This window comes from Leptodactylus fuscus, chromosome 3 (genome assembly GCF_031893055.1).
Source record: "Leptodactylus fuscus isolate aLepFus1 chromosome 3, aLepFus1.hap2, whole genome shotgun sequence".
NCBI classification, from domain to species: domain Eukaryota; kingdom Metazoa; phylum Chordata; class Amphibia; order Anura; family Leptodactylidae; genus Leptodactylus; species Leptodactylus fuscus.
In genome coordinates this window covers 88,512,384-88,533,893 of record NC_134267.1, presented here as the reverse complement: position 1 = coordinate 88,533,893, position 21,510 = coordinate 88,512,384, and the positions used below count along the sequence as shown (strand labels likewise).

The window sequence follows — 21,510 nt, the reverse complement described above, 5'->3', positions numbered from 1 at the left end:
GGAGCCAGAACAAAACGGGAGTTGTCTTTTTGGTCAGGATTTTGAGGCCATATCTGCCTCAAAAACCTGACCAAAATGACGGCTCCCGTTTTGTTCCAGCTCCTGGAAAAAGAAACAAGATGTTTATTCTTCAGGTCGTTTCACCTCGTGGCAAAAAACCCCGTGTGAACTTACCCTTAGGTCGGGGCCCCATGCACCAGAAATGTCGTGATTTGCCTGCTGCGGAAATGCCGTGGGAAAAATTGCGGCGTTTTACAGTACTTGCAAAGTGGATGGGATTCATACGAATCCCATCCCCACTTTGCGGAAAAATTGCAGCGCAGACACGCTGCGATTTCCAAAACCGTAGTGGTTTTGAAAATCGCAGCATGTCAATTATATTTACGGAAACGCCGTAGATATAACAAAAAGTCCGCAAAGGAAAACTCAGTGAACTTTCTGTTCTAAGCGCTGCGGGAAAAACCGCAATGTGGGGCCACACGGTGGCTCAGTGGTTAGCACTGTAGCCTTGCAGCGCTGGGTCCTGGTGTTCAAATCCCGCCAAGGGCAAAAAACCATCTGCAAGGAGTTTGTATGTTCTCCCCGTGTTTGCATGGATTTCCATCCCATATTCCAAAAAAGATATACTGATAGGGAAAAATGTACATTGTGAGCTCTATGTGGGGCTCACAATCTACATAAGAAAAAAAAAAAACGCAATGCGTTCACGCCACAGTTGTTCCCGCAGCGCTTTAGCGCGGCGTTTCCAGCCCGTGTTTTAAAGTCATAGCAAAGGCAAGATGGATTGGGAACTGCAGACACTTAAAATTGAAGGGCATGTCACTTGGAAGCAACACCTGACACTGATAAGAGATATAATGGGATGAATAGTAAATACAGAGCAGTCCTCACACAGTATTAGGGTCCATTCACATGGAGGAAAATGACGCTGTATTTGGCGCTGAATTTTCAGAGCTGAAAAAAAGCTTCCCATTAATTTCAATGGGTTTGGCTAGCTTTTTTTTCCACTCGTGTAATTTTCCGCTAGCTGAAAATTCAGCGCCAAATACAGCGCTATTTTCCTTTTTTGGCACTGATTTTGATGCTGAATCCGCGTCAGAATCCACGTGGAAAAAACACCTCTCCATAGAGTTCTATGGGTTCCACTCACTTTATTTTTCCACTTGTGGAAAAAAAGCTTCCTTCAGGCAGATTCTGCCTGTAAAAACCAACGCAGTGAATGGGTGGCGTAAAATCCATGTCGGGGATTTGGGTGCAGAATTGGCAAAACCCACACGTAAAAAAAAAACGCTAGTGGTTTTTTTTCAGGGTCCATTCATTGTGCTGAAGGAAAAAAAAACAAAAACAAAAAAAGACTCAAAAAATGCTCCAAAAACCGCTTAAAAAAACCCATTTCTTAATTCCTGAAGTGGATTTTTTCCTCACCAAAAAACTCTATTCTATCAGAAAAAAACCATTGAAGTCAATGGGAGGCTTTTTTTCCAGCGCTGAAATTCCACACCAAATTCCTCCTTGTGAATGGACCCATACTATGACCTGAAGGAGCCGACATTTCAGTAATGAAAACCGCCTCACAGGCCGATAGCAACCAATCAGAGCTCAGCTTTCACTTTACCTTAGCAGCTTCAGTGATGAAAGACCCCTGTATAGTAAGCAATAATGGCAATCTTACTATCAGGCAGATTTCACCTGACCAATATGGCTGCTCAGTAAGGCTGCTTGCACACTACAGGAGTTTTCACGGGTCTCTGGGCCATGAATTCTGCAGCTCCATAGATTTCTATGGAGCTGCAAAATTCACAGCTTTGTGCACAAAGAAGTCTATGGAACTGCAAAATCCATGACCTGGAGGCCTGTGAAAAATACTGTAGTGTGCAGGCAGCCACTAAGGATACCACGTCTCCCCGCCCTGTACCCGCCCACACTCTCCTAAGCCACAAGCTCTGCCTTCTTCCTAGGTCTGTAACACTAACCTGGGAGGCGGGGGCAGCGAAGCGAGAACAGGAGCAAGAACGGACTGGAACAGCAGCAGTGCTTCTGTGCAGGTAAGTGCATGCCAGGGGGGGACTAAGTAGCCAGAGGATTTATTTTTTTAATCACTACACAGCGTGGAGTCTAACAATTAAAGCATTAAATTTTTAGACTCCATGCTGTGTAGGGAATAGGATAGTTTTTAAAATACGATCTTCAATTATTAAAAAAATCCCATTGACTTGCATTGGGATCGGGATTGGGTTCGAATGGAAAATGATCAGAAATCGGATTTTAAAAATGATCCTTAAATCTCGAGATCGGCTCAACCCTAACTGAGGGTCATGATGTTGCCAGAACCCCTGGGTCCATCAAAAGCATTCCCAGGACCAGGTAAGTGAATAAATACTGCCCAGACAAATCCTTTTAACCTATTTTAGGCAGGTCTAACCATTCCAAAATGTATAACATTTTTTTATTTTTCCTTTTACCTAGCCATATGGTAGATTCTTTTTTTGTGATATGAGTTTTGTTTTTACTATTTTGGGGTTCACATTATTTATTGATAATTTGTATTATTTTTATATGAGGTCTAACATTTTGCCTTTGCTTTTCTGTTTGATTTTTTTAAGCCATGCACTGAGCAATATAAACGATAAGTTAACGTTATTCTTTGGGCCACAGTACTGTAGCCGAGATGTCTTTGGTTACTCACTTTGCCCATATCTCTATATTGTGCCCCTAAACAGTGCACAAATATATATAATAGCTCCGCATACTGTGACACAATTTGAAAAGTTGCCACACTGTGACCCTGACTATACAATGACCTTACTGTACACCAATACCAATCATTGTTAGCTGCTAATTTGTCATTACTTTATAGTATTTTATTCTACCATGCTCTTTCACTCCTGGTTTGTTGATCTGTTAGTGTTTGCTACTGGATCCAGGTAACAATATTTTCTCGGAGCAGGAAGCAGACCGCACTGTTCTCTATTAGAGATGAGCGAACACTGTTCGGATCAGCCGATCCGAACAGCACGCTCCCATAGAAATGAATGGAAGCACCTGGCACGCAGACTTTGCCAGCAGCCGGGCGCTTAACCCCCCGCGTGTCGGCCGCTTCCATTCATTTCTATGGGAGCATGCTGTGAGCGTGCTGTTCGGAACGGCTGTTCCGAACAGTGTTTGCTCATCTCTATTCTCTATGTAGTTGTCAGATCAGGTACTGCAGATCAGCCCCATTCACTTGAATGGGATCTATGCTGCACTTAACTCAGTTCCACCACTACACAGTGAACAATGCAGTTTGCTTCCTATGTATCAGCTGTTGAGAGCAGCTGATCGGAGGTGGTGCAGGTGTCAGACCTCCATCAACCTCATATTACTGAACTGTCTTTATGGTAAATCCTCAATATTTTTAGCCCAGAAAACCCCTTTAAATGACGGAAAAATGGTATAAATGTATGTGACGTATTCATCCGTGTCCTGTTTATGTCAAAGGTTGTCATGAGTAATCCAAGACTCTCCTGTCTCTCTGAGTATATACTTCCAGAGAATCCTCCAGACTGCCCAGGATCTAACACAATAATGGTCCAGTAGAAGACACAGATTTGAAGGGTACTTTGGTTTCCCTCTTAGATTTGGTCCTAAGAAACCTCAGTTTGACACTGGCTCCTATACTTACTACAACAGTTTATTTGCCCTCCTCATGCTACATCTTCAAGTCTCGTGTCTTATTCACTACATTACTCCTTTGTATTTTTGTGTATAAATATGTGATATTGTATTATACTATGCCTGTCGAAGAGACTTAAGAAGTCTTGATAGTCATTAAAAGATACAACTACATAGGATTGTTTCATAAATTGTAGCCATGGAATCTAGAAAAGTGTGACTCTCAGTCCCTAAGAGTTAATTATCTATACATTATGTAAGTATTTGCTGTGGTTGTATCGAATTTCATAATTCTTTCTCCTCCCCTAAATACGCTTCCTTGTCCTGACTTCAGGTGTAACCAGGTTACACAATGTGAAGAGGAAGAGAAGTTGTTGGGTGAGGCACATGACACAGGAAACTTTAACTATTTACAGTCACAGTTGTAGATGTAATGTGAGAAGAGGAGTGAAAAGGAAGGACGTCAGTGGGAATGCACATGGTCCAAAGTAATACGGTGTTCCTAGTCTGAGTCCTGGGACAAGCTACCACACAAGGGGCTGCCTAAAGATTCTTCCAGCTACCTGAATGCCACCTGAATTCTTCTACGTCAGAGCCATGCCTAAGACATAAGGACAGCCACAGCGAGAGAATGCTGCTGCTTCTTCTACTTCTTTCACTACTTCCCCTGCAGAATGATTCAGGTATGAGATTAGTTGTAACCTACGCAGGAGCCTACTAGAAGACCGTGATTGTAGACTGCAAAAGTGGCACATTACCAGACATAGACCCTGGTGTTCAGATGTCATAAATGTGATTCTCTGTACCTCCACATAATTAAGAAATCCTGCTTGCTGGCAGGGAAAGCGTGCCATTGTGCTGCGGCTCTGCATGTGGTTTGTTGTCCTGACAGTATGTCTGTATAGAGGGAAACGCTAGTATGCCGCCAAGCCCTGATGAGTGATTTTAGAAGGAGTGAGCTGAGCTGTGAACTATCACATCAGAAGGGGTAATGTCTCTCATTAGAGAGAAGCTGGGATAGGGACTTTTCACACCATGTATGCCCTTCTAAGAATTCTGGGTAAGGAATATAGAAATAAGACCTCATTGGTGAAAAAGAAGAAATTCTTGGTAGCGTACCTATTGGAAGGAAACTCCCTATAGATTAATCCCCTATTATGCCTTTAGGTTACTTTTAAAATCAGATTTAATCTATAGGGAATTACCTTTACCTATTACCTATAATAAGTGGCACTAGGAGCAAACTTCTGTTTTTTACTTTTTCTTATTTTTATATTCCTTCTCCAGAATTCTTAGCAGGGCACTCATGGTATAATAAGTCCTTATACCAGTATTATCCATTACTTCTGGCACTCAGCTGTATTACACTGCCAAGGTCCGAGACTGGAGTGGATTAACCCTTCGGATGCTGTGATCAATAGCCATGTCACGCCACTAAAGAATGCTAGGACACTGCGTCCAGCGTCTTGGCCTTCTTCACTGTCAGCTACAGCAATAGGTAGCAGCCTTACATACACTGTTGGGAGGCCATAAAAAAAGGGGTTATATACTGTATGGGGAGATAAAATGGGTTCATATACTGCGAGAGGCAAAAGAAAAGAATCATATACTGTGGGAGGGCCAATGGAAAAGGGTCATATACTGTGGGGGGGGGGGGCAGAAAAAAGGCGCTAAGTACCGTGTGGGGGCAAAAAAAAATTGGGTCAAATACTGCATGGGGGCCAGAAAAAGGAGGTCATATACTTTGTGGTTGTGCAGAAAAAGAGGGTCATATACTGGGTGGTTGGCCAGGAAAATGGGGTCATTTATGTGTGTGGTGGGTCAAGAAAAGGGGGATGTATATTGTGTGGGGGGCAAAAAAAAGGGATGTCATGTGTGGAACAGAAAGAAAAGGCATGTTACACTATATGTGCAGGGCATTAAATGTATTTTTCATATCTGCAACTGAGGTAGTCCCATCACCCATTTAGGGGGGGGGGGGCTTTCAACAGTTTGCTTCAGTGAGATCAGAGTTACCAGATTCAAATGCCTTTGTGGGACAGGTAAAAAAAAAAAGTTAAAAATTAAAAAATATACAGATAATAAAAAGTTTAAAATAAAAACACCCTTAGGGTGCATGCAGACTACGTAACGCCGGGCGTGTATGAGAGCCGTACACGCCGGCGTTACAGCAGACTGCCGAACACTTCCCATTCACTTCAATGGGAGCGCTCGTAACAGCGGCGTTTACGAGCGCTCCCATTGAAGTGAATGGGAAGTGCTCGGCAGCCCTGCTGTAACGCCGGCGTGTACGGCTCTCATACACGCCCGGCGTTACGTAGTGTGAATGCACCCTTAGGGTGCATTCACACTGAGTAAACGCTAGCTTATTCTGAACGTAAAACACGTTCAGAATAAGCGGCGTCTAAAGCAGCTCCATTCATCTCTATGGGAGCCGGCATACGAGCGCTCCCCATAAAAATGAATGGGCTGCTTCTTTCACTCCGAGCAGTCCCATTGAAGTGAATGGGGAGTGCCGGCGTGTACGCTCCGGCATGAGCAGAGCTTGCCGTATACGCCGGCACTCCCCATTCACTTCAATGGGACTGCTCGGAGTGAAAGAAGCAGCCCATTCATTTCTATGGGGAGCACTCGTATGCCGGCTCCCATAGAGATGAATGGAACTGCTTTATACGCTGCTTATTCTGAACGTGTTTTACATTCAGAATAAGCTAGCGTTTACTCAGTGTGAATGCACCCTTAGGGTGCATTCACACTGAGTAAACGCTAGCTTATTTTGTAGAGTAAAATTACACTTGTAAATTTTGCTATCCCATTGACTTCAATGATATTTTTTTACAAGTGTAAAAATACGCCTGTAAAAAATACGCCTGTAAAAAATACGCCTGTAAAAATACGCCTGTAAAATGTCATTGAAGTCAATGGGATAGCAAAATTTACAAGTGTAATTTTACTCTACAAAATAAGCTAGCGTTTACTCAGTGTGAATGCACCCTTAGGCTGTATTCACACAGAGTAACGCCAGGCGTTTTTTGTGTGTTTTTTGCACATAGCGTCGCGTTAACACTGCGTAACGCCGCGTATACGCCGCGTTAACGCCAGTCAACGCCAACGCAAAATAGCACGGCGTTAACGCGGCGCTATGTGCAAAAAGCACACAAAAAACGCCTGGCGTTACTCTGTGTGAATACAGCCATACAATGCATCTTTCTTTTAAAGAAACACTTGGGGTTACTTATTAGGTGCACTTTTTTGGTTTTGAGCACTGCTGTCTGACATGATGTGCTTTTTTACGCTGCCCATATAATGAAGTATATTTGTTCCTTATTTTGTGCCTTATATAAAAATAAATACCGTAGTTATAAATACAGTAAGAAAAGATACTCCATTTTCTCCTTGCCCCATTTCTCAGACAAAAAACAAAAGTATTGCGGGCAGTATAACATCTGGAGAAACCCCCAACCCCCCCCCCTCCTCCCCCCACAATTGTATTACAAAGCAATATATGAAACAAGGAGATTAGGGTTGAGCGATCGGGATCGGCGATCGACTAAATTTCACGATTGCGATCGGAATTCCGATCCCAAACTTTTTAGGTGGTATCGAGGTCGGAGGTTATTTCCCACAATGCTTTGCTACTGGTTAAGCATTGTGGGAAAAGCTAACAATGTTAGCTACTAGAGATGAGCGAGTACTATTCGAAACTGCCGTTTGGAATAACACGCTCCCATAGGCATGAATGGATGCAGTCGGCACACAGCCTGTGCCACCTAAAGGAGATTAATTAGATGTATAGTAGTAATAAATGTTCCCCCTGTATCTAGGTATCAGGAGATATAACACTATTTCTTTAATCCGTCTCACCTTATATACTGAAAGTAAAAATACCTTGGATTCCACGTGACTTTGCCTTAACTGATACTTCTAGTAATAAAAACCCTGAACTTGAAATGAACTTTGCGCTGGGTTCACTTTTCTGGTTCAGAGTGCTGAACTAATACTGGCACATTTTAGTATGCATTTTATCTGTAAGATGTCATTCACCTCATGTAATAACTATCTGCGTAGTGGATTAAAGAGGGCCTTTCATGTCATCATGAAAGTGCGGTTTTATGCACCGCTAGAAAGCTGACCGTGCACTGAATTCAGCATGTTGCCAGCTTTCCCGGTATGTGCTCCAGTGGAGGAGATTTCGGTGCCTTTAGTTTCAGCACCAATATCTCCCCACTGTCAGATGACTCATCCATAGACTTATATTGTATGTCTTATTTTTATTGCCTTATTTTCATTTGGTTGAAAACAATAAACATGTAGGTGGTCAGTGAGAGAGAATATGGTGTGGAGAGTTAGATCTAGCACTCTACTGATGGTTGCTGATGATGTAGTGGGCGGGCTAGCTATAAGGAAACAGGTAGGGGGAGTGTGTGAGAAAGGGAGGGGTCAGTGAGAGAGGGAGGAGAAGTGAGGCATCCTGAAACTTGTAGGAAACAAACCGAAGGACGTTATGGATGTAAACAAATTGAGAAGATGCCAGGAGCTGACTGAGAATCCCAGAAATCACTCAAAACATTGCTAAAGGTATTTGGTTGCACTTATTAGCCTATTAATAGCATTAACAAACCTTTTTTGAAAAATTATTTCAGTCCTAGTTTTCAGGCTCTGTCCTGGGCGGCAATTGAGTTGAGTACACTAGTGAATCAGGGAGCCATTCTCTCTTGCCGCCACTTGGTTGCTACATTATTCCTGTTACTACTCAGGGCTCGTTTTCATCTGCGCCCGGTCTTCGTTTTGCAGGTTTCTGTTTCCTGCACAAAACAGAGCAGGAGACGGAAAGCTGCAGGACTCTTTCATACCCATTCATTTGAATGGGTTTGAAAGGTGTCCGGCCGTGAGCGCCGGTGAGTGTTTTATGCTCTCCGCGGCGAAACCATTTTTTTAAAAAACGGACACAGAGTCGGACATGCAGTACTCTGTGTCCGGTTTAAAAAAAACGGTTTCGCCCCTGAGAGCATCAAACGCTCACCGGCACACACGGCCGGACTCGGTATGACAGGTTTCCGACTTCTGCATGCAGAAGACGGAAACCTGAGAACGAATTGCTGAACGCTAGTGTGAACTCAGCGTAAACCACTGGCAGCAGAGACTGGAATGGACTGAGGGGGAACAGGGCGCGGTGTACATAATTTTATTTTTTATGTGAATTAAGAACAGGGAAAATAAAATGTGGGGGACTTTATAATGTAGAAAGCACATAGAGGTGGAAATTTTACTGTGGGGCTCATAATGAGGGGGTACAATACTGTGGGTACCACATGTAGGGGGCATTACACTGTGGGGGCCAGAATGAGGGGTGCATTGGACTTCGGATGCCATAATGTGATGGACATTGTGATGTAGTGACCACTGTTAGTGGGGTATTATACTGTGGGGACCACGATAAAGAACCCTGTGAGTTATAGGTCCCTGGCTGGTGAACAGGACTTGCTAATAAGCCTTCTTGTCTCTGCATCCATTTGCCAAAATAACGTTTTCCAAGTGTAATATTCAATAACTGTTTGTTATGTATGTCAACTTGTAAAGGATGTATCAACCTTCATCATATAATTACATAGTAGACACCAATTGCAAGAAAATTCTGCTGCACACACTTTCATGAAAAAGGTGCAATGATTTATTACAGAAGCAAGAAACATTACAGTTGTTACATCACGAACATAAGACAAAATTGGCATATGAAAAAACTAGATCAGAGGAACGTTTTGGTCATACGACCTTCGTCAGCGATCTAGTGAGAGGCAGCCTTGGGTGTTGTGTCCAGGCAATCAAGTCCAACCTACAACCCTATAGTGTTGAGAAAGGCAAAGAACCCAATAAGGCTTATTGCCCCAGTTGCCCTATTTCAGGGTAAAAAAATTCCTTCTCGACTCCAATCTGGGAGACAGTATAAAACCCTGGATCAACTCTCCTTAACGAAATCTACAACCCATAATCTGTAATATTTTTCTGTTCTATTGCTTTTGAATATTTTATGTATACAGCTCTTGAGCATGTGTCTCAATCATTGCAGACTAGAATTTCTGTATAACCTTCTCCTGGGGTCATAATCATTTTTAACCTGCTGTTTCTTATCAACCTCGACAAGGTTAACAAAATGTAGAGAGAAGCTCAAAAGGAATATGACTTCAGACTCCAGTTATACATAGTATCTTTGTCGTCTGTTGCTATGGAGTCACGCAGTTCGCAAAAGGCTCTATAGATAAAATCAAATAGGTTTTAATTCACTTATTTGTGAAGTTGAATTTGTATATAATTTGTCATCAGATTCTGTTGCCTCGCATTAGGGCAGAATAGTTTGCCGACCTTTTTGCTCTCTTATCAAAAAATGCACAAAACAATATTGTACCATTTGGCTAATAGGAGGAATCAGAGTGTGTGTGTGTGTGTGTGTGTGTGTGTGTGTGTGTGTGTGTGTGTGTGTGTGTGTGTGTGAATTTGTCATCAGATTCTGTTGCCTCGCATTAGGGCAGAATAGTTTGCCGACCTTTTTGCTCTCTTATCAAAAAATGCACAAAACAATATTGTACCATTTGGCTAATAGGAGGAATCAGTGTGTGTGTGTGTGTGTGTGTGTGTGTGTGTGTGTGTGTGTGTGTGTGTCCCACACACACCTCTCCCCACCACCTCTGCCCTCCTTACAGTGAGAGATGAAGACAGATACAAGGCAGCCAGCTGTCAATCGCTGCCCTTAGGGCCAGGGGAGCTCTCTTTTCATGATTGCATTTGACTCAGAACTATATGCCATTGTATTATCTGATCGCTCCTACTAGCCAAACAGCACAATATTATCTTTCATGACGTTTAGTCTAATAGAAGAGCTGACTTGTCTCCACACTTTTCTGCAAAATATTGTCTTTATAGATCTGCTTTAAGATACTTTAGAGAAATAAATCCAAATTGGTTGCAAAGATAAAAATAGTCTTTTATGCCAATAATACTTTGATATTAAGTTCCATGAACATTTACTCGTTTCAGATAAAATGTGCTTTACTAAAAATATAAACTGCAAAAATGTATTTCTGCTGAACTTTCCTGCTTCCTTTTTCCTTATAGCAAATGATTCCTGTGCCTTAGAAGTGAAATTCTTGTCCAATAACTTTAAAAATATCCTTACCTGGTCAACAACAAGTAAAAAAGAAGCCCGGTATAATGTAATGTACATAATGTAAGTTATACCTTAACTTCCTATGACAGTGCTTATTTAGTTATTTATTTAGGTTTTAATCAGTCATACAGAATGGAGGTTTTGAAGCTCTGTGCCCCTTTGAAGGTTGGGAAAATGTGTACCCCTGGCATGTGCAGTCTGCTATGAGAGTATTGCAACGCAACAGGGAGGATTTGCGTGAATTCCGGTTCACATCTGTGCTCGGGTCATTCTGTTCCCCTCTCTGCAAGAGCACTTATCTCTCCAAATTTTTTTGTGCGGAAAGCAAGCGGAAGCCATATGGACCCCATTATAGTCTATGAGGTCTGCGGGTTTCCTAAGGTAACCACTTTTTTTTGTGGATTAGGTTTCTATTCGGGAGGTCCCCATCGGGAACCCATGTGCAGATTTGAACTGAACCTAAGCGCTCTATCAGTAGCTGCTGCAGTCTCTTCTGAGCACTCTATTAGTGATCACCAATGGACTATAAAGAGCTTAGAGCTAAGAATGATATCCTGCCTGTCTAAACACTGCCCCTTTCCAAAACAAATAAGTGTGCATCAAGCTAATGTGCATATCACCTGTAATAACGTTTATTTCACTTTTAACGTCAACTTTACTGTTATAAAACTGTATAAAAATTTCATATGTCATAGAAATATGTCAAACGTTGTGAAAGGTTGGGGTCCAGATGCTGAGACCCAAACACAATGGCTGAGAGGGGGAGCAGAAGCACCCAATTGGGTAGTGTGTCCCTTCACTGTGATCAACTATCATAAGCTGAACTATGAGCATGTATTCGGGAGAGCCAATAACAACCAAGAGGGGCACAACATTCTTCTGACCCCTCTGATCGACACCGCTCATCCTCTGCCTCAGCCTACTGTTCCAAACATGCTTCTATGACATACAAGAAATGTTATATAAAGTATAGCTATACTATAAGGGGCTCCTAGACATAAAATGGCATTGTCACATGATAAAGAGAAGGCGGTACTTGATTATTTTTGGAAACCTGCAGCTTTCCTTCTACCAATTTGCTGTTTTGTTGCTTCTGCCCTTTGAGTCTTTTCGTGTTTTATAGATATGGAAGTGCCAACTGGATTGAGAAAGCTGAATGCAAAAATATCACTCATAACTGGTGTGACTTAAGCAATGAAACTATCGATTATAAAGAACAATATTATGGCAAGGTCAATATCCAAAACCAGGACTGCAACATCTCAAAACTAACAGATCGTTTTAACCCATTACTTGACAGTGAGTATACATATCTTATTTCATCTGATCACTATATTGATATACTCTATTGCAGGTGCAGATACTGATAGCAAAGAGCCGCTGTGCGAGCGGAATCAGTGGTGGGTAAATAGGGTCTGCAGAGGCAGAAGATGCTACTGGACCCTTGATCTTGAGGGGGTCCCTCTGCCACATAAATATGTCACTATTGTAGATGATACAAGGTAGTAAGGGAATCCATTACAGATGTTGTTGCATCAGGGCTCAGAAAGGGTGGAAAATAGTGAGGAATTTGGTGTGGAATTTCAGTGCTGAAAAAAAAAGCCTCCCATTGAAGGCTTTTTTTTCAGCGCTCAAATGCCACACCAAATTCCTCACTATTTTCAGCATTGTTGTCTGATATTTGCGTTCAGTATACAGGGACAGATATCTCTGCACACACCATTCTGGTTTGTAGTGTTTGCCTGGAGTTTTTTGGCCAGTGACTCAAATGCATGCTCACTGATGTAGTTTTTTCTTGTATTTTACTCCAAAGGCTTCAATATTTTTTTTTAGCATGCCTTAAAGAGGTTTTACAGGCAGAAAATCTTTTTTTATATAGGTCTGTTAGTACTAGTGATGGGTTAATAAGTACGTCCATATACCTTTAGCAGATATTGGAGTGATTCCTGGGTGTCTCTGGTTGATGCTGCATCCTCCGTGTTTCTTATATGGTGACGTAGCATTTCAGAAGTGGTGAAATGAAACGTCACCGGATTATCAGAAAGTGTCCCTTGAGTGGTACGACTAGTCCAGGGATATGGGTAATTATAGATTTTTTTTTAAATTGAAGTAAATTAGAAGTTAGGTGGGGGGAGGGTGTAATTATCAGTTTATCCTGGACAACCCCTTTAAAATAAAATTCTATGTAAAAGAAAGTCATTATTTTGAAAATACTATTGAAAATGCTATAAAACAGCAATATTAATAACAATTGAAAATATATTTATTGATAATAATAAAAAAAACAACTAATGGTTCATTACAATCATCCATTATCTGTCATGTCTCTTGTAATAATGGAAGCCATGTTGCTCATGTGAACAGAGGCTTACTACATTCAATTTTTTTTTATCTGTGTTTATTTTTTATTTTAGCTATACTTGATCCTCCAATAGTCAACCTGTTTTCTACCAGTACATCAATAACAGTGAATTTGACTAATGTTGTGAAAAACCTCAATAGTACTGATGGAATATCACTAACATATGAAATACATGTTTCTAAAATTGGTGAGCTTACATCAAAGGTAAGTCGTTGTTAAAATCTGCTTATTTTAAAAGAGAATAGGGCATATTTATACTGCCTAAGGGCCAATTCATACAGCTGTGCTTAAGCCAGTCTATTCATGCACATTAATACAAGTGGCCACTGCTCTATAATATTTGAGAGAGAGGTATTGAGTAGGGTTGAACGATCGGGATCGGAAAAAAACGGATTCCGATTGGTGATCGAGTAAATTTCACAATCGCGATCGGAATTCCGATCCCGATCTTTTTAGGTGGGATCGAGGTCTGAGGTTATTTCCCACAATGCTTTGCTACTGGCCAAGCATTGTGGGAAAAGCTAACAATGTTAGCTAGGTCCCATAGGAATGAATGGATGCAGCCGGCACACAGCCTGTGTCGGCGTCCGGCGCTTAACCCCCTGCGCACTGCCTGTGTCTATTCATGCTAATGGGAGACTAGCTAACATCTCTAGTAGCTAACACTTACCTGCACAGACGCTGCCACTGGTCCGGTCCCTGCTATCCTCGCTCCTCTTCTCACCTCGCTGCCTCCGCCTCACAGGTTAGTGTTACAGACCTAGGAAGAAGATGGGGATTGTGGCTTAGGAGAGTGTGGGCGGGTACAGGGCGGGGAGACACCCTCTCCCACCCCTCGGATTCCCTGTGATGATTGGCAATGGCCTCTTGACTGCCTCTCCCTATAACACATTAGGGAACCTATGTGTGCTGTGCTGCAATTCAATGTATTACAATATATTGCACTGGGGATCAGAGATCACAGCTCAAGTGTCCCTCGGACAGGTAAAAAGTAAAAAAACAAAAAAACTTAAAAATAACATTTTTTAAAAAATTTTTTTGAAAAAACCCCACATGTAAACAAAAAATAAACATGTTATGTATCCTCACATACATAGAAGACTGCACTATCCTAAAATAGCATTATTTATCCTGTACAGTGAACACCGCAAAAAAAAAAGACCTATAACACTATAAGCAAATTAAAGGGGCTCTATCAGCAAAATGATGCTGTATGAGCCCCACATATGCGTGACTAGCCTTTGAAAAGGCTATTCAGGCACCGCTAATCTTATTTTAACCTCCCCCTCCCATTACTTTGTGAGTTTGTGGGTTTGTGTGTTTGGATGTTTGCATGTTCGGATGTTTGTTCCTCAATCACGGAAAAATCGCTCCACCGATTTGGCTGAAATTTTCCACAAACATAGTTAATACACCCGATTAAACAATAGGCTACTTTTCGTCACAATAGCGCACATACGTTTGTGTCAGGACCCCCACAAAACCCAAACTCACACCACCATCTCTGCAATCTCACACACTTTGGACCATAGCAAGCCACAAAATTCATATTGCCCTCTACAGCCTAGCCCCTAACTCCACACAATCACATATACATATACTTTACCACTTTGCCCCTCACCTTAACGATACTCCAGGAGGCTCTCTTTAATGCTCCGGAGCAGCCATGTTTGCCGACCCCCACCGCTCTGACAATCCGTGACACCGCCCACCCATGTCAATACCCCTAGGCGGTCTAATAAATGCAAAAAAAAAGTTTAAAAAAAGTAAAAAATATATAAAAAATAAAATAAAATCAATTAAAAATTCAAATCATCCCCCTTTCCCTAGAATACATATAAAAGTAGTTAAAAACTGTGAAACACATACATGTTAGGTATCCCCACGTTCAAAATCGCCCGCTCTACAAAGCTATACAAATATTTTTCCTGTTCGGTAAACTCCGTAGCGGGAAAAATGGTCAAAAGTGCCAAACCGCCATTTTTTCACTGTTTTGATTCTGATACAAATTTGAATAAAAAGTGATCAAAGCAATGACATTTCCCGAAAATGGTAGAACTACAAAGTACACCCGGTCCCGCAAAAAAAGACGCCCTATACATCCCCGTACACGCACGTATAAAAAAGTTACGGCTGTCGGAATATGGCGACTTTTCAAAAAATAATTTTTTAACACAGTTTTGGATTTTTTTTAAGGGGTCAAAATGTAAATAAAACCATATAAATTTGGTATCCCCGGAATCGTAACGAAACACAGAATACAGGGGACAAGTAATTTTGGTTGCACAGAGAACGCCGTAAAACCAAAGCCCGTAAGAAAGTCACAGAAATGCATATTTTCTTCAAATCCACCCCATTCTGAATTTTTTCCCTGCTTCCCAGTACATTATATAGAATAAATAATGGTAGCATCATGAAGAAAAATTTGTCCCAGGAAAAATTAAGACCTCATATGGCTCTGTGAGTGGAGAAATAAAAAAGTTATGGGGTTTAGAAGGAGGGGAGTCAAAACCGAAAATCAAAAAATGCCATCGGCGGGAAAGGGTTAACTTCAAATACTTCTGTCCCAAAGTCACTATGTAAAGTTTCTCACAACACCGTATAGCAGCTCTAATACAAATTAACTTCAACACGAAAGTCTCACGTACTCTCTGAATTACATTTCATATCCCATACCTTATACACAGTACGAAAACCTTACCCATGCCTGTATATACCCACTTCTACAATCACCGCAGACGAAGTCGCGGGTACCAGCTAGTAAAACTATAAAAACATATATGTAAATCATACCTTAGTGTGCACGCTGGGCGGTGATGCACGATCCAGCGTCATCTTCTGGCACGCCTACCTCTTCTTTCTTCTTCTTTTGGTGACGCCCTCTGGTCCTGGCTCATCGTTGTCGTCTTTCGGTGGATCAAATCCAATTGGATCAAATCCAGCGCATGTGCACTGCCATTCAGAAAAATGGCGCAGGAGCGTGCGCAGTAGCTCCAAAGGGATTTGAACCACCGGAAGAAGACGACGATGAAGCCGGGGAAAAGTCAGGACCGGAGGGCATCGCCAAAAGAAGAAGAAAGAAGAGGTAGGCATGCCAGAAGATGACGTCGGATTGTGCATCACCGCCCAGCGTGCACGCTAAGATATGATTTACATATATGTTTATATGGTTGTATTTTAAAACGGGGAGGGGGTTAAAATAAGATTAGCGGTGCCTGAATAGCCTTTTTATACAGCATAATTTTGCTGATCGAGCCCCTTTAACATGTTTTGGTCACCTCACTTCCTTCAAAAAATTGCAATAAAAAGTGATTAAAAAGTTATACATACCAAAAATTGGTAGCAATAAAAACTACAATTTGCCCTGCAAATAAAGAGCTCTTACTTCTTTGCATCAACAAAACATTTATGAATTTTAGAAGGTGGAGAAGGAAAATATGAAAAAAGTTGCCGGCATTAACATACAAACTACTCTGTGTCCTTAAAGGTCTAATCGTTTGGTGCACCTATGACCAAAACTTTATAGCAATCTGCCCAGCTCTTCATGCTCTGTAACAGATTGTACTGTATTTTCAATACAAAAACTCAAACTTTGCAAAACAAAACTCAGATCACTCACCTGGTGCTTGGGAAGAAAAGAGTTTGAAAGCTCCAACCACACAATAGTACCTCTAAAAAAAAGGGGGAAAAAACCTGCCACTTAAAAATAAAAAAAACAACATAGAAAAGTAAATCTAGCAATGTAAAAATATGCAGCCAGACATGCAGAATTTTTTCTGGCTATTACTAATAATGAGTAACGATGTAATGGCTAGAAACGCGTCCGAAGCAGAAAGACGCTAACTCCAAGTTTTTTCTGTATGTTTGGCTGCAGATTCTTAGACCTTTACCATGAGTAAGCACCTAATGGACAGAAATGCGTTAGCAGAATAAAGTCGTTAGCTACAAGTTTCTTCTGTATGTTTGGCTGCATGTTTTTACATATATTTTTAAGTGCCAAAATTTTTTCTACCTTTTTTGGTAGGATCCTTTTAAACATTACCCTTTAAACATTATATGCCATGTCCCCTGTTTAACCATTTATTTTACCATTTCTGCTATACATAAAGGAAATTACTGTATGGAATTATTATTATTATAATTAAATATTTTATTTATATAGCACCAACATATTCCGCAGCACTGTACAATGAAATTACTTAAAGGGCTGGCATATCACTTAGTAATACAAAAATATAAAGTGTCATGTTTGATTTCCTTTTAGGACCCTTATTTTGAGATAAAAAATTTAGACCTACAGACACCATACTGTGTATCTGCAAGATTTACGTATCTTGGTCGTAGCAGTATCTCTTCAAACGCAACATGTATAAAAACCAAAACAGGTAAGATGCCGCTGAATTGCTTGAAAATGTTTATTCTCTTAATAAATTGTCACAAGCAGGAAACCACTGTCCACATGCTCATTTACGGTATAGGCATGTCATAGATTGGGGTTTCTGGCTAAGGATCCCATGAGCCACAACTATTCTGTAAGGGAAGCTCCAATACTTGGAGACATGGCTCGTCTATGCATTACAGGGATGTCTATTCATTTCAATGGAAATCCTGTAATGCTAAATTTCCCCTGCAATGGCCTTCAGTGGCTTCACCTGTGGGCTGATCCATAAGAGCATCAGCATCTAGCAACCCCACTGATCAATAAAATTAATGGATCACATCACTTGTAAAGCAGATCAGCTCCTTGTGATTGTTGTCCTGTGCACCAAGCCATAGCTATGTGGGCACTTCACTTTAGCAAGGATGTTGTAGTTCTCTCTTATGTACCTACTTGGTAGAAGTAATGTTAACAGAGAACGTGGAAGGGGCCACAGCCTCCCTGGTTTAGTTTTTCCTCCTAAATAAATTATAGTACTTCACTTATTACCTAGTCAGGCGATATTAGATGGTTACATAAGCCCATGCAGAGGGAACGATCACTGAAGTTATCATTCCCCAGCGTCTACTTTCATTGTCCAGAGACATTATTAGACAGGGTTATGTGATGCCAATGGACAATTATTTTTTTGTCATGTTCATTGGGCGATTGTTGCCACTATTACTAAGGCTGGTAAATTGCCCTCTCTAATAGGGCCTTTAGAATCAGATTTCTGAAATGGGTGCGCTGTGAGTGTGCAATAGATTTGCACAAAGATTAGTCCCATTGTAATTCCATAGAGCTAATCCCCTGCATTTTTATGTGAACTATGTAAAATGCTACCTAATACAGTATATTTCCATGCAGAAAAAGCCCACATGTAAATTTTCTATTGTGGAAATCCTATTTATATGCAAGGGATGCAGAGTGTTATGTGATAGAGCTATGTGAGAGTGTTATGTGATAGTACTATGCTCGAACTTACTAGGTAAGATGTTTTTCAGGCCTAAAACATTGATGGCCTATTCTTAGGTCATCCTTAGGGTAGACCATCAGTGTTTGAATCCCTATCGATCCCAATTGATGAATTCTCTTTCAAGAGTCCAATTGTGATGTGAATGACGCATTGCTTGTCAACGAATATTGTACTTAATCTTGTGTGATGATGTTAGTTAACTTGTATTTATTGTATTACAGATCCGAATTCCGAGGAAAGAGTAAAAATTATGTTCTATGTTTTGGCAGTCATAATAGTAATCTTTATAGTTTTTGGTGCAGGATACAGTGTCCATAAGTATATCCATGTTGCAAACCTTAAGCAGCCACAAATTCTTGTAAGTACTGTAAGGCTATATTTATAATATCTATGTATTCAAAGTTACATTTCCCATACCTATTAAATTGTGTTTTACCAGATTTGTACATGCATTAAAGGGGTTTTCACACACACATAACAATATTTACATTTATAGACAATCTTAAACATTTTGCAGAGTCTTGAAGTGATGAGTCTTTTCTGTTGTTCAGTTTCCAATGAATATGACCATGAACGTAGGAAATTTCTATGGTCTCAACTAGTTAGAAGCCCCACAAAACATAAAGAAACATGAGGGACAATGCGTGCATGAGAAGATAACCCAGCAACAATAAGGAAATCATGGCTGGGTTTCTGACAAGTGTCAGACCATAGAAAGTTTCTGCATTCGTGGTCGTATTCACTACCAAGTGATGAAGACAAAAGACTGTCAACACTGAGATATGTGGTCTAGGGAAAGAGGGTGATTTAAATGTTTAATTCTTACTATTTTCTTTAAAATAAGTTTTTAAATTTAATTATTAGACCCCTAGCTATGAACCAAAGGGGATCTGATTACTAATGTAATGCGTTGCAATGACAATGGATTGCAATGCATTGCAAATTGACGTCACTTCAGTTACGGGCTGCATAGGCTCCTGGCTGTCATGGCACAGATCGCCAGCCCTGGATCTCATTTTAGGGATTGGCAATCATTTCCAAAATGTCGTCACTTATGCACTAGAGATAAGCGAACACTATTTGAAACAGTCGTTTCGAATAGCACACTCCCATAGAAATGAATGGATGTAGCCGGCACACGGGGGTTAAGCGACTGGCCGCCGGCAAAGTCTGCGCGCTGTCCGCTTCCATTCATTTCTATGAGAGCGCGCTATTTGGAACGGCTGTTCCGAATAGTGTTCGCTCATCTCTACTATGCACCATTGGGAAAATAGCACTTTGGTCAGCCTTGACCTAGGCACTAGGAGTCTTAATGGACACTAATAGCAGGCACCAGCACCAGGTCTCTGCTGTATAATATTCCTGAGCGGCTTCCATATTTAAATATTTGACATAGAGCATACTATTATGGCAGATGTCAGGAATGGGGCCATATTCTATAATACAACATATGGTTTTGTAGAGTGGACAACCCATTAAAGTTTCTCTCTGGTGAGTTTAATAAAATATTCTAGGCAGAGAAAGAAGACTGACATGCATTGAATAAGACCACTGTAACAGCCATGCAAATACATTTATTTCTGTTCTCTGTTTCAGAATATAGCATCCAACAATAATAACAATATAGTCTTAGTTGATGCCTACAACATAACGATAAACGTCATGAAAATTGAGTCTAGCCTTCCAAATGAGCATAGCACCAAGATGTCTGAAGAAGAAGAAAAAACACAGGTCAAAACAGACCTATTCTTCACAGATGATGGCTATGATGCCAGTCATGGTACTGGAGTTACAGAAGATGATGACCACGGCTATGTCAGCCTTCTGGAACAGGCACCAGCTACTAGGCCACAGCGATCCCCATATGACATGCCACATAGTATTGTAGACACACCTGTTGATACCAAAAAAGCACCATCAGTTATTATAAACACGAAAGAGAATCTGTATGGACGTATCAAATGCAATGCAAATAGTGAATTCATCCAAAAAAAGGAAGACGCTCATCAAGATGCAAATATGTCAGAAAGAAAATTTACATACCTCCCAAAAAATGATCAAAATATTCCCAAACTGGATGTATTAAATCATGAACTGAAAGATACAGAAGAATCTTCTACAGGACAAGATGCTGATAATATCGATATGACAGATGGGACAGACTTTAGTGAATGTGATACTCTCTTTGTAGACTGGAGTCCAACTAGTCATCAACTCTATATACCAAACTTGCAGAATAATACAGAAGAAGAAGTTGGCACAGAAGAGAGCCAGGAGGTGCAAGGACTTTTATCTCAACTATATAAACCCATTCACACAGAAGACACACCTGAAGAATTGACTATCCTAGAGCAAAAATGGGAGCTCCATGTAAAAATGCAGGAATGAACAGAACAAAGCTAAATACAATTTATTAGATAACTTTCTAAAGGTCGCTACACTTGTTTTACAAAGAAAACCGTGACTTTTCTAGGCAAGTTTGAGAATGGAAACCCTGAATGGAGAGAAAGCATTAGTGTGAACCTAGCCTTATATTGCTACATATAAGTAGTATATATGCTTTTGTATATATATTGTATGTTTAATCTACAATTCCGGTCTACTGTACACCTGTCATTAAAGGGGTTGTGCTATTATAGATAATTATACCATTGCAGGGGATAATTGTCCGATTACTGGAGGCCAAACAACTACTCAGGAGGACGGTGGCCACTACTAAAGGGTCTATCCATGCTGTTTCCAAACTATACTGCTGAGGTAGACATTTTTAAAGTGTAACTCTCATTTTATTTATTTACTTTTGCTATTGTTTGGTAACATTTTTGTAATATATTTTATTAACCCAACTAACTTCCTTTTAGTAGAAAACTGGCTGTAAAGTGCTCTAGCTAAACATTGCCAAAAATCTATCCGATATATCCATACACAGTGCAGCATGTAGA

General features: G+C 40.7%; 1 protein-coding gene across 1 annotated transcript; it reads left to right on the top strand.

The window, feature by feature from the left end:
- Positions 1-4,018: 4,018 nt before the first annotated feature.
- LOC142196639 (interleukin-20 receptor subunit alpha-like) lies at positions 4,019-20,965 on the top strand. The gene is made up of 7 exons (XM_075266617.1): positions 4,019-4,334; positions 10,762-10,873; positions 11,937-12,112; positions 13,228-13,379; positions 17,440-17,560; positions 18,790-18,926; positions 20,165-20,965. The coding sequence occupies exons 1-7, from the start codon at positions 4,283-4,285 to the stop codon at positions 20,954-20,956; spliced, it is 1,542 nt and encodes a 513-aa protein (XP_075122718.1). The 5' UTR covers positions 4,019-4,282; the 3' UTR covers positions 20,957-20,965.
- The last annotated feature ends 545 nt before the right edge of the window (positions 20,966-21,510 follow it).

Bases quoted from the DNA above. Each gene is read 5' to 3' on its own strand.
- LOC142196639 (XM_075266617.1), top strand. From the start codon at position 4,283: ATGCTGCTGCTTCTTCTACTTCTTTCACTACTTCCCCTGCAGAATGAT. The intron at 4,335-10,761 runs GTATGAGATTAG...TTTTCCTTATAG, and splicing joins TCCCCTGCAGAATGATTCAG to CAAATGATTCCTGTGCCTTA. The intron at 10,874-11,936 runs GTAAGTTATACC...CGTGTTTTATAG, and splicing joins TATAATGTAATGTACATAAT to ATATGGAAGTGCCAACTGGA.